This window comes from Ochotona curzoniae, unplaced genomic scaffold (assembly GCF_017591425.1).
Source record: "Ochotona curzoniae isolate NIBS_2020 unplaced genomic scaffold, NIBS_Ocur_1.0 contig_46, whole genome shotgun sequence".
NCBI lineage: Eukaryota > Metazoa > Chordata > Mammalia > Lagomorpha > Ochotonidae > Ochotona > Ochotona curzoniae.
In genome coordinates, this window is record NW_024466340.1 from 1,565,069 (window position 1) to 1,588,483 (window position 23,415).

At 55.0% G+C, this 23,415-nt stretch overlaps 2 protein-coding genes across 3 annotated transcripts in view; one reads left to right on the forward strand and one right to left on the reverse strand.

Annotated features, from left to right (window-relative positions):
- Positions 1 to 15,500, forward strand: part of TESC (tescalcin) — a 50,347-nt gene extending 34,847 nt beyond the window's left edge. Inside the window, exons 5-11 of the mRNA XM_040986931.1 lie at positions 929 to 990; positions 1,086 to 1,193; positions 4,197 to 4,244; positions 6,100 to 11,176; positions 11,947 to 12,009; positions 13,349 to 13,415; positions 14,511 to 15,500. Of these exons, the coding sequence (XP_040842865.1) occupies positions 929 to 990; positions 1,086 to 1,193; positions 4,197 to 4,244; positions 6,100 to 6,177 (296 nt within the window). The 3' untranslated portion in view covers positions 6,178 to 11,176; positions 11,947 to 12,009; positions 13,349 to 13,415; positions 14,511 to 15,500. The remainder of the gene's footprint in view (positions 1 to 928; positions 991 to 1,085; positions 1,194 to 4,196; positions 4,245 to 6,099; positions 11,177 to 11,946; positions 12,010 to 13,348; positions 13,416 to 14,510) is intronic.
- Positions 10,438 to 23,415, reverse strand: part of FBXW8 (F-box and WD repeat domain containing 8) — a 109,336-nt gene continuing 96,358 nt past the window's right edge. For both annotated transcript variants that reach the window (XM_040986928.1, XM_040986929.1), the window contains exons 9-11: positions 14,530 to 14,703; positions 12,397 to 12,507; positions 10,438 to 11,877 (exon numbers count right to left, since the gene is read on the reverse strand). In XM_040986928.1, the coding sequence (XP_040842862.1) occupies positions 11,733 to 11,877; positions 12,397 to 12,507; positions 14,530 to 14,703 (430 nt within the window). In that variant the 3' untranslated portion in view covers positions 10,438 to 11,732. The remainder of the gene's footprint in view (positions 11,878 to 12,396; positions 12,508 to 14,529; positions 14,704 to 23,415) is intronic.

The following is a 23,415-nucleotide window of genomic DNA, read 5'->3' on the forward strand; positions in this document are numbered from 1 at the left end:
ATCTTCCATGTACTGGTCATGCCCCAGATGACCACAACTGGCAGGGATGGGCCAGGCTGAAAGGAGGACCCCAGAATTTCTTCTGCGTCTCCCACATGGGCACAAGGGGTCAAAGGGCTTGGGTCATCTTCACTGCTTTCCCAGGAGCAGCAGCAGGGAGCTGGCACTTGGGCTGGCACTCAGATGTGGGATGCCAGCAGCAGGAGTGGCGACATCTTACTGTGCCACAATGCCGGGTCCCATGTGATCTTGAACCACAGTGTGCGTGTGCTGCTTCTGAACACACCAGTGGTCCCCAGGACACGCTGAAGGGCCGACAGGGCACCTCGAGGCCTGCTGGCGGAGCCCTCACAGCTCCCTGGCGAGGTGACCTGGGCCGGCCAGCGTCCATCGTGGCTGCTTTTCTCCCTGAGGACTTGCCCGTACTTCAGCCTGGCTCTTCACACATGCCTTAAGGTGCCCATGTGTGCATACGCACACATGACTTAGCGGGATACCCCTGTGTGTGCGTGTGCTGCAGTGGATGACTTGGTGCTAGGTTCTCAGTGGATGCGGGGGCTGACCGACTGGTCATCTCCCCCTGTCACCCCCACCCACCAGCTCTGCTGCTGAGGTGCAAGTATCCCAAACCCCTGGCCTGTGGGGAGCAGTGTTGTGCGATAACCTGTGTTGGCCTTATGTCACTGTTGTGCTGGCCACCCTTACCACATGCCAGGCTGGTCCCTGGGACCCCCCTAACCCCAGGCCAGTGCTGTTGCTCTCCCATTCTGCAGATGGGGAAGCTGAGGCCCAGTGATGTTGAATAGCAGGCTTGGGCTTGGGCCCTGAGGCTTCCTGCTGGCGTGTTTCACTGGGTTCGGTACAGTTGAGAGCGAGGGAAGCCAGGGGCCTGGGTTCCTCCCTTGACCGAGCCTTGTTCTCCCCCCAGTCCTCTTCCACATGTACGACTCGGACAGCGACGGCCGCATCACCCTGGAGGAGTATCGAAATGTAAAGTATGCTTCCACACCTGCCTGGACAGCCTGGCCCCGTGACCCTGACCGAGGCCCCCGGGGGTCACTGGGCATCTCTGCCCCACCCAGCAGGTGGTGGAAGAGCTGCTGTCAGGAAACCCCCACATTGAGAAGGAGTCGGCGCGTTCCATTGCTGACGGGGCCATGATGGAGGCAGCCAGCGTGTGCGTGGGACAGATGGTGAGTGCCAGGAGGTGGGGTACATGGTCGCAGGGACCCCAAGCTTGCAGCCTGTAGCTGTCCACACTGACTTGTGCTTCACGGGAGTTTTTGGGGGCCACGTGTGTGTCCTGCGACCAGGGCCCCACCCAGAGCAGCACCTAAAACCTCTCCTGCTTTCCTGCCTGCGGCCCTCCAAGGACTGCGGGACCAGCCAGCCCCAGCCCAGGCCGGGGTTATGTATTTCCTAATGAGTGACTCACTGGCCTCCTTGGGGAGTTGGGTCAGGCCGGGAGTCACCTTAGGCTGGGGCGGGGCGGGTGGTTGTGGGCAGCAGGTGAGTAGTGTACAGGACAGAGGCCTGGATGTGCCACCTCCAGGGTGTCCTCCGTGCTTCGCTGCATTCCTCTAGGGGGAAATGGAGGACTTTGCTGGGCCTAGACCCATCCTCGCTGGTGTGTCCCGCACCCTTGTCGGGAAAGCACAGCTCCCAGGCACTGACATGGGGCCATCTGGGCGGATGCTGTCCCCGGAGGCTGTGGCCAGCTGCTTGGCCAAGGCCAGGCTCTCCTGGCTGGCGGACTGGCTGTCAAGGGGATGTGGCCCAGGGCGGGTGCTCCTGGGTGGCTGTCAAGCCAAGTCCCTGCCTGGCTTAGTCTCATGCTTCTCCAAGCGGCTCCATCCCGCTGCACTCTAGTGGGTGGTGTTATTTGTTGTTGTTAATTTGCTGTGGTGACATAATGGGCAGCTGGCGGCTGCTGACCCCACAGACCTCTGGGAACTCGGGCCGACATTCCCCGGGGTGTGTCGTACAGTAACCATGGGGCTGCACCAGGCCGTGGACCATGATCAGAACAGGTCCTGAGGATGACAGTGTGGGGACAGCAGTCATGTTGTTTGCCCTCATGGGGCCTTGGTGTCCCCTGCAAAGTGGCTCAGGGCAAGGTAAGCACAGAGGGAACTGCGTGCCTGGTGCCCAGTTGGGGGCCCAGGTTTTGGACCATGCAGCCTCTGTGGACCTGGCAGATCTGACCTCCAAAGTGGGGCAGCGATTTCGTCCCCAGGGCCCTGTGGGAGGCAGTAGTGTAACGACTGGAATGGCTGATGCCCACACTTGCACTGCCACCACTTGCAGCCCAGCTGTCCCCCATGTGCCTGGCCCATGTGGATGGCAGCCCAGCCCCAGCACCCCTGGAGCCTCTTGTTGGGAGAGTGGGAACAAGGTCTGAGCCCGTGGGGCACTGTGGTGTCATGGGCAGCAGCAGTGTGGAATCCTGGGGCCAGACCAGGTGGGCAGCGCACAGCTGGTACCACTGTTTGTCCTCAGCCCAAGCCCTGAGAGATTCTTCTCCCTGAAGGTGCCAACACCCACATGGGTGTGGGGATTTCAAGAACATGCGTGGCAAAACAGACTGAAAGAGGTGTATTGGGTGGCCTGTGATGCCACATCCCAGACTGGTGCCAGCTCGAGTCCTGGCTGCCCTACCACTGAGCCAGCTCTGCAGAGTGGCCCGAGTGCCACACACACAGGAGGCCTGCCTGCAGCTCCTGGCTCCTGGCTTTGGCCTGGCCCAGCCCTGGCCATTGTGGTCATTGGTGGAATGAAGCAACGGACGGAAGATTCTCCCTCTCCAACTCTGCCTTTTAAATACATAGCTTTTAATTTTTTCAGAGATTTATTTATTTTTATTGGAAAGGCAGATTTGCAGAGCAAAGGGGGAGATGGAGAGAGAGAGATCTTCCATTCACTGGTTCACTCCCCAAATGGCTGCAATGGCCAGAGATGAGCTGATTCAAAGCCAGGGGCCAGGAGCTTCTTCTGGGTCTCCTACAAGAGTGCAGGGGCCCAAAGACCTGGGCCGTCCTCCACTGCTTTCCCAGGCCACAAGCCGAGGGCTGGATCAGGAGTGGAGCTGCCTGAACACAAACTTGCCCCTGTAGGTGCTGGCACCACAGGGTAGATTATCCTGTTGCACCTCAGCGCTGGCCCCTACAAGTTTTGAGAACAGAGATAGTGAGAGATCTCTCACGCATTGGCTTACTCTCCAAATGCCTACAACGGTCCAGGGCTGGGCCAGGCTGAAGCCAGGAGCTGGGAATCCAATCAAGTGGCCACAGGGGTGAGGGGGACCTAAGCACTGGAGCAGTCCCTCGCCACCTCTCGTAACGCGTGTCAGCAGGAGCTGCGGCCCTGGTGCAGCTGCTCCCGGGTGGGACCTGAGCACCCCGAGTGATGCCTTAGTTGCTGTGCCCGACGCATGCGCCCCCAGAGTTTCTGAAATTGACATATATGAAGAGTCTTCATCAGGTTCACAAAAATGCTTATTACTTAAAAAGTGGATTTAGGAGCATGGCTATGCTGGAATTATCTTTTAATCCCATTTTCCAGAAGCTTGTGTGCCCCAGCACTATCTGGGCCTGTGGTTCTGATTGGCAAGATGGCCTTGAGCTGACATCTGTGCACACATGCACACTCAGGCCTGCTGGGCGTGCATGGGGCTGTCTGGTGGCAGGTGTCTCCAGGCTCGTCCCTGTTGGCAAGGGTGCCAGCTGTCCTAAGTGGCTGTGTGGCAGCTTGCCCTAGGGGCCACAGAGATGGATGTGCCCTGCCCTTCCGTGATAGCCACTGCCATGGGTGTGTGGAAGCAGTGTCACAAGACTTGGTCATGTAGGCATCCAGAGTAGCAGGGAAAGGGGAGGGGCCCCAGGTAATGTCCCCAGGGCAGGAAGGGCACAGGTGGAGACTGGCACAGCAGTCACGCTGGTTGGGAGAGGCCCTGGGGCCAAAACAAGGTGGCCTCATGTTCACACTCGGCCCTCCTCCCTGGGGCCTGGCCTGCAAGGGTTCCTATCAGCCTCCAGGGGCTTAGCCGTGACCTGGGGCCATGCCAGCTCAGGACTGCCCTCGGCCAGGCCTGTTTGCCCTGGACTCTCCCTGGGGGCCCAGGAGGGGAGGGAGTGCTGCTGTGGGTGACCTGTGGCGGGGCCTCCCTCGGCCTCACTGGCTGTGTGTTCTCTCTCCAGGAGCCCGACCAAGTGTACGAGGGAATCACCTTTGAGGACTTCCTCAAGGTGGGTGTACAGGAGGTGGGTGGGTGGGGAGGCGCAGGGAGCTGGAGGGTCAAGGTGAAGACGTGGCTCATCACCCACAGTGGTCAGGGGCTCGGTTCCCAGCGCCCAGCAGCCCAGGGTTGAGCCTGGATCCTGACCAGAGCAGGGTACCCTGTCCTCACCTGTTTATCCTGAGGCTGCCCATCAGCAGTGACTGCACTAGTGCCAGTGCCAGCCATGCCCATGGCATCTACCAGAGGGTGAACTCCTCTCCCACCTGGGAGCCTGGGTCCCATCTCAGCGGCAGTCCTGCTCCACAGTTGAGACAGGAGTTCTGGAAGCTTCCAAGGCCGACACCCTTGTTGGCATGGCCTGCCCCTCACTTGCCCTGGCGATGTGGTTTTTAAAGCCTGTGTTTGCAACAAGTGAGAGCTGTGTGTGTGTCGGGGGTGTGTGAGGCCTCGGGCTGTGGGCACATGGTGCAATGCTGGGTCCCAGGACAACTCGGACATCTGTCAGAGAACCCCCGTGTAGGAGTCGCATTGTCATTTCTGAGCAGCTGCCCACACAGGCATCCCTGGCTGTGCAGCCCCAGCCGCTGCTCTAGGGCGTAGAGCTTGATGCCACTGGGTGTCGGGGCTTGCCACACACTCCTCATGGCCCTGGCAGTCAAGTGGCCCCAGGAGGTGTGGAACCTGCTGTGTCCTGTAGTGTGGTCCCGGAGGCCCAGAATACCAAGGACAGTGGAGAACAGGAGAGGGAGGGAGGTCTCAGGCCAGCTGGGCAGCACCCAGGCTCTGTCAGGGCTATACCTGGAGCAGGGCTGAGAGCTTAGTCCCTGGGGACCTGACCGCTGCCCTGGCTGCCTGAGGCACAGGCCTGGAGTGGGGCGGGGTGGAGGAACCTGTGTTCCGTGTCACCCCTGCTCCTGCTGGCTCCTGCTGGTTCAGGAAAGCAGCCCTGAGAAGACTTGGTGAGGAATGGGAGAGGAGGCTGGGGCAGGGTAGCGCTGGTTTAACCTGAACACTGGCATGAATGCGCCTCTGGAACCCACTTCCTTCTCCCACCGTGCCAGCCAGAAGCCGTGCCCCAGGTTCCTTCTGGCACCCTTGGCCACCGCCACAGCAGTAATTGGCAGTTAGCAGGTGTCACACTTAGCTTGTATGTGGGGCTGTTGCCAAGACCCTAGCCCACAGCTCAACAGGAACTAGACATTATTCCTGGATCCCTCACAGTGCCCAGGGCAGGGGCACGGGACTGGGCAGTGCCTGGGGACTTTGGGCAGCATGACAGTGGCAGCCCCATGGGCATCCCTGGAGATGCTTGGAGTGGCAGCTTGAGGGTGACAAGTCCTTACATAAGCAGAGAGACAGGTGTGTTCCTGGTGCTGCTCAAACTCCCCTCCGCCTAGTCTGTGGTCCCCAGGGGCCCCTATGCTCTGGCAAGTGCATAGTGTCATGGCAGTGATGGGATTTCTCAGCCTAAACACACACCAGGCTGTCACCATGGCTGGGACGGCTGGTCTGAGTCTGTGCGTAACACACCCCTTACCCTAGGCTCTAAGGATCAGGCCGGCGTCTGCCGTCTCCCCTGGCTTGATGAGTCCTCAAAGTGCACAGATACACCTGCCACCAGCATGGTTCCATCTGAGCCCCTCCCCACCCTGTGTCCTGGAAGTGGGCAGCACGGCCGCAGTGACCCTGTCACTGGGTGGATGCACAGGGGCCGGGGAGTGGGTCCTGTATTTTGCACAAAAATCCCCCAAGCCTGCAGGCCCTGGTGAAGGTTTCCATGACGTGGGGGCGGGGGCCTGGAGCAGCGGCGGTGCAGGGCAGGGTCCTGGCGACCCTGATTCCTGCCACCCCGTGGATTGCAGATCTGGCAGGGCATTGACATCGAGACCAAGATGCACGTCCGCTTCCTCAACATGGAGACCATCGCTCTCTGCCACTGACGTGCCTGCACCCCTGGCCCCTGGGAGAGCTGTGCTCGGGTTGGGGGGCGGCCCCCGTGTGCCCTGCAGTGGATGCTCCTATAAAATAATCCACGCACATCCTCACATCACACACCCCGGCGGGGAGGGGATGTGGGGCGCTGATGTTTTTATCTGATAATACTACTACTACTAATAATAATAAATAATAATAATAAAAGGGTTTGTTAAGGAACACCGGCTCCTCCCGTCCATGGGTGCCCCAGGCATCTGGTAGCTCAGAACAGTTGGAGGGAGCTGCAAGCAGCAGGTCATGGGAAAAGGGCTTCAGGTGAAGAACCAAAACAAAGCATGAAATGTGTGCAGTTTGTGCCCCTTTAAACACATTTTCCATGAACTTATTCAATAACCCTCATTGCATAGCTCTTGAAATTTTTTGCACCAAAATGAACTTTTCATTTCCATCTGCATGAACTTTTTTGGAGTCTCCTTACGTGAGGAGCAGGCCACCAGATGCTGTGGGTGTCAAGGGGGGTCACTCTCCTGCCTGTGTGGGGGGGTGCAGGGTGAACCCCCCACCCCGCCCCGGGACTCTCCATGGGCCATCTTGCCGTCAAGATCGGGGACGTGCGTGGATGAGACGACGTGTGGAGCCCAGGCGCCTGTGCCCTCCATCGGTGGTCTTGGCATTCCGCACCCCAGCTCTGAGCTTGGGGGTCTGGCTGCCCATGGACTCGGTGGGCACCCCCGGGTTGCAGTTGTGTTCGGGGAGACTCGCCACTGGAAGTGCCTGGTAAGCATTTCTGACCACTGCGTCTGTCACCGCCTAGCACTGTGGGGAGGGATGGGACGAGGGCAAGGTCAGCAGAGGGCCACCTCTGGTGGCTCTGAACCTGGGGTGGTGCGAAGAGGACCTGTGGCCTGGGTGGCCCCCAGCTGTCCAAGGGTGTGGTTCAGAGCGCTTGTATTTGTGGTACAGTCAGTTCCTTTATCGACTTGCACCCAGAGGCAGCTCTCTGCGCAAGCCGTCCAAGGACGTTCTCTTGGTAACGGCAAGGCCCATCGTCACTTGTACGATGCAGTTTGCCACTTGAGGTTTTAAAATTAACATGCTTTATCTGCCTCACTCATATCTGTACCCTAGGGTTCAGACCAGGAAAGGTTCAACAAGGCGGGTCCTGGAGTCTCAGGCCCCACCCAGCCCATGCCCCTGGCACAGATCTCCTTCCCCAGGTGCGCATGCGCAGGGCCCCAGCTTTGCATGCAGAGTGAGCTCAGGCCCAGATGTCTGTGATGTTCCCACAAGCAAAGCTGAGTGTACCTGTTGTGTGACTTCCCTGTGGCTAGTCCTTCACACACAGGATGCTGCACAGAGACCAAGGGCCTGTGCTTGGACCTGGGTGGGGCTGGGATGCACGGTTATCAGCGTGCTGTGGGAACGCTGGGCAGGGGCGGCAGTGACCCAGGAGGCAGGGGACCACTGCTGTGCCAGAGACTTCGCGGGGATTCCTTGGTGCCCTTGGCCTCTGGGTGGACAGTACCTGGAGAGGTGTGTGACTGTTTCCTGGAAGTTTAAAGAAGAAAACAGTGACATGAGTTACAGGGACATGGAGGAGAGGGGGAAGGAAACTGAAGGGAGTTCATGGAAAGTAGGCCAAAAAACCCCTAAAATTATGATTCAGAAAGTTCCCAGAACATGCGTATTGTAGCAGTGCTACGGGTGGGACCCCAGAGCGCGTCGGGCCAGAGTGGACATGTTTTTTGGTGCTTCCCATGAACTCTGCAGTGGCTGTGTGCATACGTGCCACCCGGGTTTGGTAGGTAGTCACCCCACTTTGGTTTAAATTAGGGTATTGCGTGGGCATCCCATCGTTGGCAGCACCTGGCTGCGGCGTCCTGTGCACTCCCCAGGCCCGGCCTTGTCCTCTGCCCTCCCCACACTACCAAGCTGAGGCCGCCAGGCTTGGTGTGTCTGGGGAAGTGCAGGGCGGGGGCTGACGCACTATTTGTGGCTGCTTGCTCTCCAGGACTCACCTTGCCTGGCCACCCATGGCAACTGCAGCAGCGCTCAACAGCAGAGGGCGCTAGTGCGGCCTCCGTGGACCTGGGTTTCCTGGGACTGTATGTGCTACATTGTTTTATTTCTTAAAATGAATCCCCTTTTGCCAGCACCAAAGCCTTGGGATACAGATACAGATAAAGATGTGAGGCGCCTCTGGCCGCCCATGCGGTGCAAACCGCTGAAGGCTGCCTGATGCTGCTGAGGCTGTGGCCCATGGCTCATCTGCACATTTATTGAAGTGAATTGCTGTGGTGCAGCCCATGGCCACTGGGGGGCGCCAACCCGCTGGCAGGGGTTTCGCTTGTTTTGTGTGGTGCTCCCTCACCCAGCTCCATGGCAGAGGTGGGCCAGGTTGCATTTGCAGGGCCTCACAGCGCCTCTGCCTTGACTGCTAACCTGGGCCTGGGGCTCAGGACCGCCTAGCCGTTTGGGCAGTGGGCCAGGGCTGGGGCAGGGGCACTGCGTTGCCTGCTGGCCACGTGCCAGACGGGGCAGCTCATCTGGAGCAGGCCAAGGCACGTGATGATGTTCTGAAATGTGTTCTCAAGCAGGCCAGTGGCGATGAGACAAGCATGAGACTGGAAACTACGAGGCCCCAGGCAGTCACCAGTCCAGCCAGGGTTAGAAGGAAGCTGGTAAGTCCATTCTTCAGAGGCCTGTGTGTGGGCTGTGTGTGGGAGACCGGGCAGGACCGGCAGCCCCCAGCTGGCAGGAAGGCCAGGGAGGCCCCTCCCCAGCACCCTGAACCCTGCAGCCATTTGCTGGGAAATATGTCGGCCACAGGATCCAGCCTGATGATCCCACGTTGCCCGGGGGGAGGTTAGCTGTTGCCGCCACGAACGTGGTCACTTGGTCTGGTGGGTGACAGGGCTGTGACACAGGCGGCCTGGGGATCCTCCTGTGGCCACGGTCACCTGAACTCTGGATGAGGGAGGGGCACACAGCACTGCCAGACTTGGGCAGTTACTCTGTGTCTGTTGGGCTGTGCTGCAGGGGGACAGTCAGCTCTGACCCTGTCACAGAGCCGTGGGACCTGTCCCCACCTGCCTGTAGCTAACAAGGCCAGAACTGAACCTCACTGGGTTGCTCATACTGAGCGAGAGTTAAAAATACAAGTTGTCCTGGTGAGGCTTTTGCAAACACCTGCCCTGGAGGGCGCCCTTCTTTGTGGCAGTGACCTTGGGAAAGACCGGGAGAGCTGAGTGGGCAGAACTGAGTGGTAAGCACTGTCCTAGGCACCAGTGCCAGCAGGGTCTGGTGGTGGCTGACACAGACCCCATGACTCAAGATGAGGGCGGGTGCCGTGGCTGCTCGGCCTTTAAGTCAGCGGGAGAGGAGACTGTGCTGGCCAATGTCTGTGCCCCTTAGGACAGTCTGCAGCTGTCAGCAGCAAGACTCCGCTTGTCACAGCCCACAGACATGGAAGACAAGCTGGCGACTTTCCCTCCCATCCCAGGCTGAGATGAGGTCCCCAAGGTGCAGCGGTCCAGCGGTCCAACGGCTGCTTCTGGAAGCTCATGGTCAATATCAGAGGCCAGGAGCAGGCTGGTGTGCACACGGCCCCTGCTGGAGCCCAGCACGCGCGAATCTGCCACCACGTATTAGAGGCAGGTCTGGTCCAAGTCGCCGCAGGCTTGCAGCTGTAGCCAGGTAACCATCTGGCCTGCATGGGCACTGTGGGCAGGTCTGTGTGGCTCGCGGCGCCGCGGGTCATCAGGCTAGCGCTGTAAGCTAGCTGCCACCACAGCTGCTGCCCACCATGCACACCGGCTGAGGAAGAGGACGGCCCTGCTGCACCCGCCTATGGCCTGCCCCCTTCTCTGGTGCTGTTTGTATGGCCCTTGAAACAGGGGAGAGGGGAGGTTACCTAGTTCTTGGGTGGAATGGAATGAAGGACCCCATCTCTGCAGTTATTAGAGGGTCCAGAACTCCATTTGTGGGCCAAGTGCTCTCTGGTGGCAAGGGGACTCTTCTCTGGCACCTGAGACGGTTATGTGGGGGCAGCAATGGGGGTTCCCTCTGATTCCGAGGAAAGCTAACCATCCCCTCCTCCCAGGAACACAGCCTCTTGCCCGGCTCCCTCCCAGGGCCCTGGGTGCTGAGGCTGTAGCTGGCAGCGCCTGTGACAGCAGTTCTGGGTAAGCAGCTCTACTGCGGGCTGCCCGGCAAGGCCGTCCCGAGGATGGCAAGTGGGACAAGCTTTACACACAAGTCAGTGGTAAGTTCCAAAAGTTTAATACCAACACATATGCACAAGGTAGAAAGCAGGTCCCGGGATGTTGGGGAGAAGATGCTGCAGCCTTGGGGTGGTCCCAGGCACATATCTGAGGGGAGCTGGGCTGGCAGAGGCTTCTACCACCCCACGCTGGGAACCTGCAGCCACCCGCCGGGCAGCGGGGAGGAGGGAGAACTGTGGGCTGGTGGCAGCTCTTGGGGTGCAGGGCTCCAAGGGGCCCACTGCTGACAGTGGGCAGCAGAAGAGGGAAGCGACTTTTAATTTTGGGGCGTGGGCCTAATTTCTTTTAAACTCGAGCTCTAGTTTGTATTGCAGGATACAGAGGCAGCTTGAGTCTGGAACCAAGTCCCAGAAATCCCACCGCCCCCAGACTAGGGAAGGAGGGCGTCCGACAGGGGCCGGGGACACCTGCTTGCAGGAGGGAAACTGAAGTCGTCCTCCCTCCCTCCGCAGGCCAGGCCTCCTCGGAGGGACCTTGCCCCGGCGGTCCTGTGCACGTGTTCTATGAGCACCACGTGCCTTGTCTCTTTGAAAAGCTGGTTTGGGCTTGGAAACCGTTCTCCAAGCATTTCCTAACGCCTGTTTCTATCTATCTGCTGGACTATCACTGCTCCGGGACCCCACGACCTCACCGGAGTTTCCTGAAGTGGGGACTCAGTTCTGTGAGCCAGCCACAGCATGGTCACGATCGTCCTGACCAGGCTCTGTTCTGGAGTTCTCAGGTACCTGTCACTTCGCTTCCTGGCAGTGTCCTGTGCGCTCGGGGCTTTGCTGTTGGCAGTGATGTATGCACACCCACTGAGCCCAGCCTACTCAGGACGTAAAGCTCCCACACCTATGGGTGCCTCCGCTCTGCCGCTCCCCCATGCGCATGGGTTGGTGTTTCCCTGTCCTGTTCTGCTGGGACAGACTAAGGGGTAGGAGAAAGGTGCATGGGGAAGGCAGGTCTACCCTTACCACCCTGTGCTGGCAGGTGACTTATAGGCACATGGGGCCCTGTGTTCCGTGGCATGTGGGTGGGCACTGCTCTTGGAGGGGCTCCACATGGGGGAACGTGTGCCAGGCCAGGGATCAGTCTGACCTCAGCTGGGGTGCACGGCCCTCAAGGCACAGGAGCGAGAGAACAGCACGAACGAGGCCCAGGCATGCCTGGCTTTCTCAGGGGGGCTCAGGGTGCGCCCTCCCTCAAACCATCAACAAAACACCCAGTGCAGGGCTCTCTGGAGTTTTAAAATTCCTAAAATTGGTCCAGCCCACTTTCTCCCCAGAGGCAGGTCCTTAGGCGTTGTCCGAGGGAAAGGCCAGCGCGAGGTTGTAGTCGTAACTGTTCATGGCACCGCAGGCCGAGCGGCACATGGGCAGCGGGCTCTGGAAGGCCAGCTGGTCCACTGCGAAGGCGTAGGCGTGGATCAGGCCCCGGTGCCTGTGGGGAGCAGGAGACGGCAGCAGGTCAGGGCCCCGGGCCCGCCCTCACCCGGGCCTGTGTCTGCAGGACTCACCGCGGACGAGGGCAGCCTAGCTTTTGGAGCTGACGCTCAGAGTCCCAGGGACAGAGGTGCGTGCAGCCCTGGGGCAGACCGCGTAACAGGGATGTCGGGCCCCAGCTGAATTTGGAGGATGACCTGGGCCCACCCATGGCAGTCTCTTGTTCGGCAGCTGACCACTGGGCAGACTGAGACTCTAACCTCAGGTGGGTCCCCTTCAGCCGCCCACCACTGGCTACGGCCACAGCAGGCTCTCTACAGGTGCACTTCAAACAGTTCATGGAAAAATGGAATTAGAAGTCGATCGGTATCTATTTTTTTTTTAAATCCACACATAGCATTTTTCCTGAGCTTTTTGAAGCCCTCCTGTCTCCTGCTTTCTCTGCCCAGACTGGCCCTGCTGGAGCATGCAACCCGCAGAGGACAAGGTGGCAGGGAGGTGCCGGGTCCCAGCTGACCTCCTGTATGTGGTGAAGTTGTCCAGGTCAGGGTTGCGCATCACCCGCTCGTAGGGCACGTTGGCTGTGATGAGGCTGTGGCTGTTAAAGGAGATGTGCCGAACCGGGTGCCTGCGACAGGGGAGGGTGCAGGTGGGCACGGAGCCCGGTGCCCCAGAGCAGTGGCCCTACATCCTAGCGGACCAGAGCGGGCTGAAACTGTGCCACCTGCCCTCAGAGGCCTTCCCTCACGGGTTCAGAAGGCCAGATGTGGAGCTGGCCAGTCCTGTTTGCAGCACTGGCATTCCCCCGTGGATACCAGTTCAAGTTCTGTGTGGTCCAACTCCCTGCTTATGAACTGGGAGAGCAGCAGAGGTTGGCCTAACTCCTTAGAACTGTGTACCCACATGGGAGACCCAGAAAAGGCTCCTGGCTTCGGATCAGTCCAGCTCTGGCTGTTGCAGTCATTTGGGGAGTGAACGAGTGGCTGGAGGATCTCTCCGTGTCCCTGCCGCCACAGCCATGGCACAAGGCAAGGAAGAGCTCTCTGTGTGGCAGCAAGGGACGCCGAAGAGTAAATACTGAGTGGAGAGGAGTCTCGGGGCAGCCTGAGTGGGCCACACATGCTGCTAGGACCAAGCCTAGTCTGAGGCAGCAGGGAGGGTGGCATCGCCTGGTGCCAGTGAAAATTCTGACCTTGGGGGGAACTAAGTTGGGGCTATGCAGGTGCAAAGACTACACAAAGACCATCCCATGGGGTGGGGAGCAACTGAATGGCCCAACTGAAGGAGTGCAGTGTTGCAGGCAGACAAACAAGGAGCTCTGCTGCAGAGCTGTCTCCCTAGGGACCTGGAGGATGGGATCCCTGCACTAAGATCTCCCCTCCTAAAAGCAAACAGGAGACTCCAGTATGGAGTTCAGCTGGATTTGGCACCACCTGGTGGCAAATCAGTGCCTAACCGCTTGTTTACAGGGACGGTGGAAATGGACGCTGCTCAGGGCCTGCTGCAGGAGCGGCACACATCTTAACTGGCCTGCAGGTAAAAAACAGATTATTAAAAACTATTTACTTATTTGAAAGGCAGAGCAAGAGGGAAGGGGTACTTCAAGGCTCTGGCTCATTTCCCAAGTGGCCAGCAGCATTGGAGCTAATTCAAAGACAGCAGCCAGGAGCTTCCTCCAGGTCTCCTCTGCTGTCTTCCTGAGCAGAACAGCGGGGACTCAAACCTGCGCCCCCTGAGCGGCCCGTTCTCCAGGCCACCTTGCTGCCTCCTGGGTCTGGCTCTTTACCTTGCCTGGCAGCTGAGGCCTCCACATGGGAGCCCCATCCTTCTGGACTATCCTCATGTCTGCTGACCCCAGAAAGGCTGCTTTAGAAGTGCTGGGCGCAGGTCTGCTGTTTCCACTTGTCTCTAAGGGAGAGACACTGGGGCCAGCCACACAGTTGGTGAGATCAGAGGATCCCAGCTCCAGCAACGGAGCATGGGCTGGCATGGTGCCACAGCGTGTTTACCAGGGGATGGCGGCATCCTAATTGCAGTTTCTTGTTGCTAATGTGCCTGGTAAGGCAGAGGGTGATGGCTCAGGGCTTGGGTCTTAACCCTCACACGGGAGATCAGAGGGCATGTCTGGCTCCAGCTTGGCCCGGTTCTGACACTGTAGAGGAGTGACCTAATGGATGTAAGATTTGTCACCCTGCCTTTCAAATAAGTAAGTCTTAAAAATTAGGCACAAGCAGGCTCCCATTGATGGTTTCTACCCACGCAGGCCCGCTAGTCCAGCATTCCTACAAGCTTTGGCCTGTGCTGGGGACAAGCCCCGTTTCTAGAATATCAGTGCCAAAGCTTCAAGTGTAACTTCCTCCTGCATTGGCACAGGAAGACTTTGAGGCCTAGGCCCTGCTAGCCAGTGGGAGGGGCGTCCACATGGGTTTTGGGATGCCACTGTTTAAGATGGCATGTGTGAGACCTTCATTTGTTTCCTAATGCAGCAGGCAGGGCTGAGCAGGCAGCCTTCTGGTGGCTGTGTCCACACCTTGAAGTCAGGACAGCAGCTTCCCTGCTCCTGGGGTGATGGGAGGGGCATGGGGGTGCTCAGCACAACGCCCACCCTGGCTGCCCGTGCCCTCCTGCAAGCACGGAGGAACCGCCTCACCTGGAATGTACCTCCCACAGCTTCTGGTTCATGCGATAATCCCACACGGAGACCAGGCCTTCCTCGCCTCCGCTGACGATTTTCCAGTCGTCCATCTGCACCGCGGAGACCCCAAGCTGGTGGGCGGAGAGCGACAGTGCGATCTTATCCATGCGGAGGTCGTGGATCCTCACCCTGCAGGCAACAGAAGAGCCATGGGAAGGACCGCTATCAAACGCCGAGCTTTCGCAACCCTGCACATGGCTGCTAGGCCTGCCTCTCACCTGCACACTCCTGGGGGCTCCTCCACACCCGGCCCAGGGACTCAGCTGCCCGCCTCCCGGGCAGAAGTTCTTAACATTAGATGATTACAAGACAAGTAATTATGCGATACAATGCTGTGAGGTGCAGCTGATTGGGCTGCAGCCAGGCGGAAGAAGTCAAACTCCTACCTGGCTAGGAAACGAAAGTTACAAAGTCATCATGGTCTGTTAGAATTTAGAAAGGAAATACCTTCATAGTTAAGTGTGGCCACTGTGCAGTCCCTTATCGAAGCCATGACATAATTACTTGCCTTGTAATCACTGAGCATTTTCTTTCCAGACTTCTTATGCGAGTACATGCTGAATTTTCATGATCAGATAGGGCAGAATTCTTCCCTGCTACAACCACCAGTACGTACACACAGCTCTCTGAACAAGACATAAGAGCTGAAGCTGAAATGCAGCAACATTTAAGGAAAGGAATGGTGTACACACCCCTAATCCAAACGGAGAGAACAGCGAGTGTGGTGACCAGCAGTACCATGTGCGGACACAGCTGACCTGAACCCTGCCTGTGGCCTTGGACTCCAGTCACGTGAGTACGCACATACCCTGCATGAGTTCCTGCCAAGTTGAAGGCATTGTGAAGATGAAAGAATACAGGTAGTTCACTTTGAGTTATTTTAGATATTCTCGGAAAGCAAGCAATGGAGCAAAACATGAGAAAGACTGAAGAGCCAACATTAGCCACAAACTTAGTACAGGGAGACTGCGCCCGAGACTCACCCAGTGACAAGAGCGGCTTTCCAGGGACCCCAAGGCCACACTCAGTGCATGCTGCTGTGATGAAAGAGGGCCCAGCTTTAGTGCAAGAACAGGTGCTTTTTAGGGCAAGCACTTCAGAACAATGGTGCAAGTTACAAAACGCTTGCACACACCTGACTGGAGAACCGACTTTGCTCCTTAGTCATTATAATCTATACAGGTTTTTGAGTCAATTTTTTAAAGGTCCAAATATGATATGTTTTACGAAAATTGATGCCCAGGAGAAAGAGAATCCGAGTCACTCGCCCAGGTTGTTCTCCCTTGCTTTGTCTTCAGGTGCAGCAGAAGCACGGTCGGGCAGAGCTCCTACCTGCTCCCTGGCCGGGGGAGGAGCGCCTGCTCACTCCTCTCAGAAGCCCGTTCCTCAGGCCTGACCCTGCAGAGCGCAGGCAACAGCAAGGCAAGCAGAGAGCCCCAACCATGCTACCTGTAAGTGGGACCCGAGACGCCGCTGGGCCCTGGCACGGAGCCTGGCAACCTGCTGCAAGAGAAAACCCACCCCATGGCAGGTTTCTGGAGGGGGGATTCTATCTATCTACATAACAATTAAATGCAAAGCATGATAATTTTCTCAGAACTCTACCACTTACATTACACTAAATTGAAGAGGGATTTAAAAGTTAAACCACAGGGAAGGCCTTTCAAGGCAAAATGAAGAAAGTGCTAACTCTACAGGAGAAAATCCAAAGTTAAGAATGAGTGCCACGGGGCTCATTTCCCACAGTAAACCCCTTCCAATTAGGAGTAAAGACCAATAAACCACATTAAGAAACAATTCATAAAGAATACTAATGATTTTTAAGAAAGGTGTGCGATGTTGCAGATTAGCAGTGATGTGGCATGCAGCTCTGCTTCCTCAGTCTTCCAACAAAGTCCATGTGCAGTGTGGGGGCAGACACGCACAAACCTCTCTGGGGAGTGATCTGACAATCTCCAACGAAGTAGTAGTTATGCTCCACTCTGACCCAGCAATTCCACTTTCAGAAGCGCATCTAGGAGCCGTCAGCACGTGCAGAGGGGGACAACACAGAGCAGGCTGTTACATGAGTGTGGGGAGCAGCGCGAGGGGGGCTTCTGCTGCAGCCAAGTGCTGCCATTCCACTGCAAATCAGCCACAGCGCAGACACGGTGGCGTCCTGAACACTGCTGCCCTCCCCAAGCAAGCTGCTTCCTCGAGGCCCAGACAGACAGACTGCACAGGCAGCCTGAGCTGCACCCGCAGTGCCTGGGGGTGGTGGCAGGAGCCAGGAGGTCTGGACCTGAACACCATGCATGGGCAGGGCTCTAAGACTTGGGCCCAGCCAGTGAGGGGAAGAGGGTATCAACACTCATGCTTGAAAAACTGCCATTCTACCCATGAAAATGCAGTCCCTGAAACAGAACTCCCAAGATGGAAGGAACTCCTATTTTTTGTTTTAGACACGAAGGCTTGAAAGGGGACAGACAGGTTAGTGTGCATCCAACAGAAGCTCCACAAGAACAGCATACGGTAGTGAAGGCCCTGCAGGAGCTAAAGCTGATGTCTCCCTAGAACTAATGAAACCGGGGTTATGACCACTGCCTGCAATGCCAGCATCCCATACAGGTACCAGTTCCAGTCCCGGCCGCTCCACTTCCAATCTAGCTCCCTGCTGATGTGCCTGGGAAGGAAGCATAAGACAGCCTACATGCTTGGGCCATGCTGGAGAATTGGAGGAAGTTCTTGGCTTCAGTCTGGCCCAGCCTGGTCACACAGTCACCTGAGAAGTGAACCAGATGTAAAATTTCAAACTCCCTCTCTGTAACTCTACCTTTCAAATAATAATAAAAAGACTCTTGTACATAATTAGGCTCAGTGAGTGCTAACCTCTCAAATATATAAATAGCAAAAACTGGGAAGCTATGAAGAGGACTTAGGAGCAGCATGAGGGAAGACAGTAGCTACGAAGGAATGCTGTTAGACTGAGAAAACGAGACACCCCATCCCGAGCTGCAAGCTGCGACAGGAGCCCAAAGACCTCCAGGTTCGTGGGTGTGACGGCAGGTCGTCCACGTCACAGACCAGGCAGGTGTGGGCCATCTACTTACCAGGGTCCAAAAGAGCAAGCAAGGCCACCTGTGCCAATAGGTAGTGCTGCACATGCCACACCCAGCGGGGGGCACTGTCCCCCAGGAAGAGAGGGGCACAAAGGATTCACTCTCCCTCACCCCTGCTTTTGCTTTCAAAGCACACAGGACCTGCTTAACATGGAAAGTTTCAAAGAAGTGATACAAAGATTCAGTCCAGGTGAGAGGAGGGTTACCTGGAAGGGGACGAGCACAGAAGGAGGGCCACACAGCGCCTTTTACTTCTAACCAAGGACTCTGGCGAGTGTGTGTGCACACATCGGGGAGCACCAGAGCCCTCTGCAGTGCTGGGAAACCTCAAGCTGTATCCGCACCCCATCAGGACACTTGACTTTACAAACTGAAGATAAGCATCCATTCCTTGGGTCACTAAATGTGTTGGAACTCAGGCCAGCTCCACTAAGTCCCGGCTGGGTCCTGGAAGCGCCTTAGCGTGCTGCCCTGAGAGGAGGGCTCAGGGCTGCTCTGGGTACACGGCGACCTCCAGGAAGGGGGCCGGGACTGGAGGGCACAGAGGGTGTGTGGTGGGAACAAAGCTCTCACCCTGCTGGCATGTGCAGGCGCTGTCCACGAGACAGAGGCACACAGGCTGCATGGGAGCTTAGTGTCCAGGCTCGGGTGAGAACCGATTTTTGCCCAAGCACTTCTCGGGGCATATTTGGTTAATAAGGGTTATTTTGCCATGGTGATTTCCATAAAGCACTCCTCTGTTGAATATTTATACTCCACAATTTACAGTTTGGCTGTTAAAGAGACAAAGGAAAACACAAATTTGGTCCAGAAGTTCAAAGTTTGCCATCTGTTTTCCAATTGTATTTAGATACTTGCATGGATGGCTCCAAACAAAATAAACAAATACATCGGAAGTGCAGCGCTAGGGTATTTATGTCACTATGGAAATGAGAGATGGGCTCAACCAGCCTTGAGCTTCCTTCCGCAGTGAAAAAGGAAGTGCTTCGCTGGCGGCTCCTGACTTCTCACTGACCGACAGGAACGGCCAACACTGCACTGCGCTCAACCCGCTGTGCACACAGAATTCACGTTAACAAACAGGTATCGGCCGCGAACGTGACAATGCAAACGACAACCTGAAATGTACACCTTGGCAAAGGCTGCCCACACGGCACTCATACCCGGCACTGGGAATCGGGTAGCACGGCACATGGGCACCAAAGGATGCCAAGACAGCCGGGTCCAGGGACACAGAAAGCCAAGGGAGGATACTGTGACTCCAGCTAGCGAGTATTTCATCCACTCTGCCCACTGAATAGAAAAATAATTGGTCCGAAAGCTGTAATTGTATTATGTTTAATATTCATGGTTGGGCTTGGAGGACGGTTCCAACACCCCCTCTCTCCAGCCCCTCTCTAATGAAAATCACACCATAGGAGTCGGCTGTAGCCCGCCAATTAAAACAAAAGACACCAGAACCTTCCAAAGACTCCAGCAGAGGAGCATCCATCTGATGGGCAGGAAAACGTGCTGGAGCCGAGAGGGAGGCACGCTCTGGTTGGTCCAGTGCTAAGCGCTCTGAATAACTGGTGACAACACTTGCAGATGGAGCGAATGTGGCATTTGTGCCCCACTCGCTCTAACAGCAGGCAGCAGTCCACAGGCACACGGCAACTTCCTATTTGTCAGGGCAAGAAGCAAGCTCAGAGACTCTCTAATTGGGGTTCACAACTCAGGGCTGTTTCTTGTTGGCCTGGATGCCTGTACCCCACAGGAGAGCCAGGCACACTGGAGCTGGCGCAGAGCTCAGCCTGTTTAGCCGCCAGCCTCGCAGCTCCACCAGGAAGAGCTGACCTTTGCATGTCTCCTCAGAAAATAAAAGGAACAAGCAACCAGACATTAAAACATCACCCTTCTAAAAAAATGGCTAAATTAATAAAGAAAACTAGTATTTTTAAAAATCACTACCTGATTCTACTTGGCTTCAGTGGAGCTGGGATATTAAAAAAGAATTGAAATGTACTCTTATGTACCAAAATCAATGATTTTTTCTACATACCACTGATGATGGTCTCAATGAATGATTTATTTAAACAGTGACTAGAGGCTGGTGTTGCGGCAGTGTGTTAAGCTGCCACCTGCCTGTGATGCCAGCATCCCATACAAGTACAGGTTCAAGCCCCAGCTGCTCCACCTACGATCCAGCTCCCTGTGAATGCACCTGGGGAAGCAGTGGGAAATGACTCGAGTTCTTGGGCCCCTGCTCCCCAAGTCAAAGACTTAGAGGGAGTTCCTGGCTCTTGGCTTTGACTTGGCACAGTCCTGGCTGTTGCAGGCATTTGGGGAGTGAACCAGTGAATAACTCGTTTCCTGTCTCTTTCCTTCTGAGATAGACCATCAAAAAATAAAGTGACAAGAAAAAAGTATTGTCAGGTACACTGCCCAGTTTAATTCAACTCAGCTACACTTGGTGCTGTCTGTATTTGCAGTAGAACACAACATCAATTGCACCAGTCACTGGCCCTTCTGAGACCTGTTCCCTCAGCAGGGCCCGCACTACATGGTCTCACGGAGGCCCTAAATGTGGTGATGCACATTACCCCACCCCGGCACTCATGGTGGACGATGATGATCGTGCACAAAATGCCAACCGTCACATGACCCCAACCTGGAACTCCCAGCACCCCGAGGAGCTTGGCCAGGTGTTTCATACACCCAGATTGCACAGAGCAGTTTCACACTTTCACAGAGCTACTTAGTCAGAGGGGGTGAGACATGGTCATCAAAAAGCTCTATATATTCAAGACAATGTGGTACCAGCAAACAAATACAGATGAACGGAACAGAACTCGAGGCAGTGTAAGCCCTCGGGTTTATGGTCACGGGATTCCCAACCATTATCATGGGTGTCAAGATAATTCAAGGGAGGGAAAGGCACTTTCTGACAGAACATCCATGTACAAGACAGTGATGGTGGAGCCCGACATAGTTACACCCTATATAAAAACAAACCACTGATGTGCCACATACAACAGTATGAGAGCCCAAACTATATAAGACTCATTGTGACCATGGTTAAGAAAATGGCTGCTTTGGTGTGATTATTAGTAGCACAGCAAGTAAATCAAACTTCATCAAAATTTCAAACTTTTGTGCTTCAAAGAATATGATTAAGAATGTGGTAAGGCCAGCATTGTGGTGCAGTGAGTTAAGCCACTGCAGTGTCAGCATTCCTTATGGGTGCCAGTTCGAATTCTAGCCACTCTACTTCTCACCCACTTCCCTGCTAACAGCCAGGACAAGGCAGCAGAGAATGGCCCAAGTGCCTGAGCACCTACCACCCACTGGGGAGATCTGGAAGCTCTTGGCTCTTGGCTTCAGTCTGGCCCAGCCTCGGCCATTGCAGCCTTCTGGGGAGTGAATCAACAGATGAAAGATCCTTTGCTCGCTTGCTCTTCTCTTTCACATAAATAAGTAAATCTTAGAGTGGAAAGGCACCCACAGAATGATAAAATATTTGCAAACTCATACGTGACAAGGACTTGCATGCAGAAAAAAAAACTAGGTAAAAAACTATATATAATGCAGAAAAACTTCTATAAAAACTATACTAGTAACAGTAAAGACAACCCAATTAAAAATGGACTAACAATTTGGATAAACACCTTCCAAAGATGACAGACAACTGGGAAATAAACACAGCATGATGTCCAACACCACCAGCCATCAGGGAGACGCAGAGCAAAATCACAGTGAAGCTGCACTTCATATTAGGATGGCAGTCACAGACAACTAAGTGGTGGTGGGACTGTCACATGCAGCCACTTAAGATGACTCTAGCAATTCTTGAACCAGTAAACATAAAATTACCATATAAGCCAGCAATTCTACTCAAGTATTCTTAGCCAAGAGATTAAAAAACATCTATATACACAACTACATACAAATGAATGGTAACAACATTATTCATGATAAATGATGGGAACAACTTTGTATGGAGAATGTCCATTTACTGCAGAATGGATGAACAATCAGTGGTCTTAGCAGGCAACAGAATGAAATACTGGTATACGGCACAATACAGGATTACCCCGAAAATGTTTAAAGGTCATCTGCCACAGTGGGTTAGTGGTTACTCAGTGCTGGGGGGCTGGAGGAAGCAGAGGACCGCTCACAAGCTGCGGTTTCTCTGCACTGATGAAAATGGTCTAAAATCAACTCTGACGATGGCTGTACAATGTTGTCAACTTACTAACACTAAATTAAGCTTAAATGGGTGACTATATGTGAATTCTGTCTCAATGCAACTATTGAAAACAAACATTTCAGAGCACGGGGGCGGGAGGGCAGCTGTGGGACCTGCTTGCATACCAGCTCCTGTGCTGAGCATCCCAACAGAGCACAGACACTGCGGACAGCAGGCAGGTCACAGAGAAGGCCCAGAGCCACAGATTAAGGGGCCTTACCTAACACAGCCCAAGACCACTGACTGGTTTTTATCCAAACCATTTAAAATAAATTGCTCTGACCCTGGCCAGAGTGGAATAAGCCCACAACTGCCTCTCCCATGCCGATAGCCACCAAAACTTAAAAGACAGAAGCGCCTTACCTGATGACCCCAAGCTGACGGACCAGGAAGGAGCCCCAAGCCCAGGGTCCTCATGTTCCCTTTGTCCCTCTTGCAGCCTTGCCCTACTATAAGAACTGTGTGACAGGGTAGAAAGCCAAACAAGATCCCATCTTCCTGACCAAAGGGCCAGGAAAGAAAGCAGGAAACTAAAGATGGAGATCCCACTGACTGGAGTGGACGGCAAGGGTCCCGTCTCACACCCCCCACCCCCCGAAGAAAGCAGTACAGAAAGGCTCCACAAAGTGAGCGATGCTGCAACCACCACCCAAGGCAAGGCAGAGCATGCCACCTGAACCCAACCAATGGTGATGGCTACTGAAAAATAAACCAACCCTCAGATTCTGGAAAGCCACCAAAACAGGATCCAAAGTATGCACACTGTAATAGTTATGATGTCCAGAATATAATACAAAGTTACTTGACATAATAAAACAAAACAGGAAAATGTGATCCCACCCCAAAGTAGCCCAAATTTGGGGACTCGAGGACTTGAAAGTACTTTGTTTCACTATTCCACAAAGTAAAGATAAAGGGAGTTAGAGACAGTAGCATTCTCAACAGAGAAAACAAGCTACAAGATTAAAAAAAAAAAGGAACTGAATTGAAATTTTGAACCCAAAAATATAAAAACTGAAAGGAAAATCTCATTGGCTAGGTTCAGGTTGTGAGAATGGAGATAGCAGAGGGGAAAGCCAGCAGGCCCCAGCACCATCACAAAGAATTAGGCATTCTGAGGGACAAAAATGAAGTGCTGGGCAAGACAGCGGTGAGACCGGCAGGGCCTGCTGATTGAGGACGCGACAGCTCTAACAGGCAAGGTCCCTGAAGGAGGGAAGGGAGGAGAGAAAAAACAGCCAACCTTTTCCAAGCCTGGTGCATGAAATAAATTTACAGATTCAAACAGTTCAATGAATCCCAAGCAATTTTAACTAAAACAAAACAAAAATCAGTGATCGCCTGGAGATACTTTCTTAGTAATTCATTCAAGCTTCTCATAAATGCGCTAATTCCCAAGTTATTAATCCATGTTTGCCTTCCACGAACAGATGCTTGTGCTTAATTGAAAACTATCAAGTATAAGAAGGACCAGTGTTTTATGTAACATGTTTAAGTGCTAACAATTTTGTGATG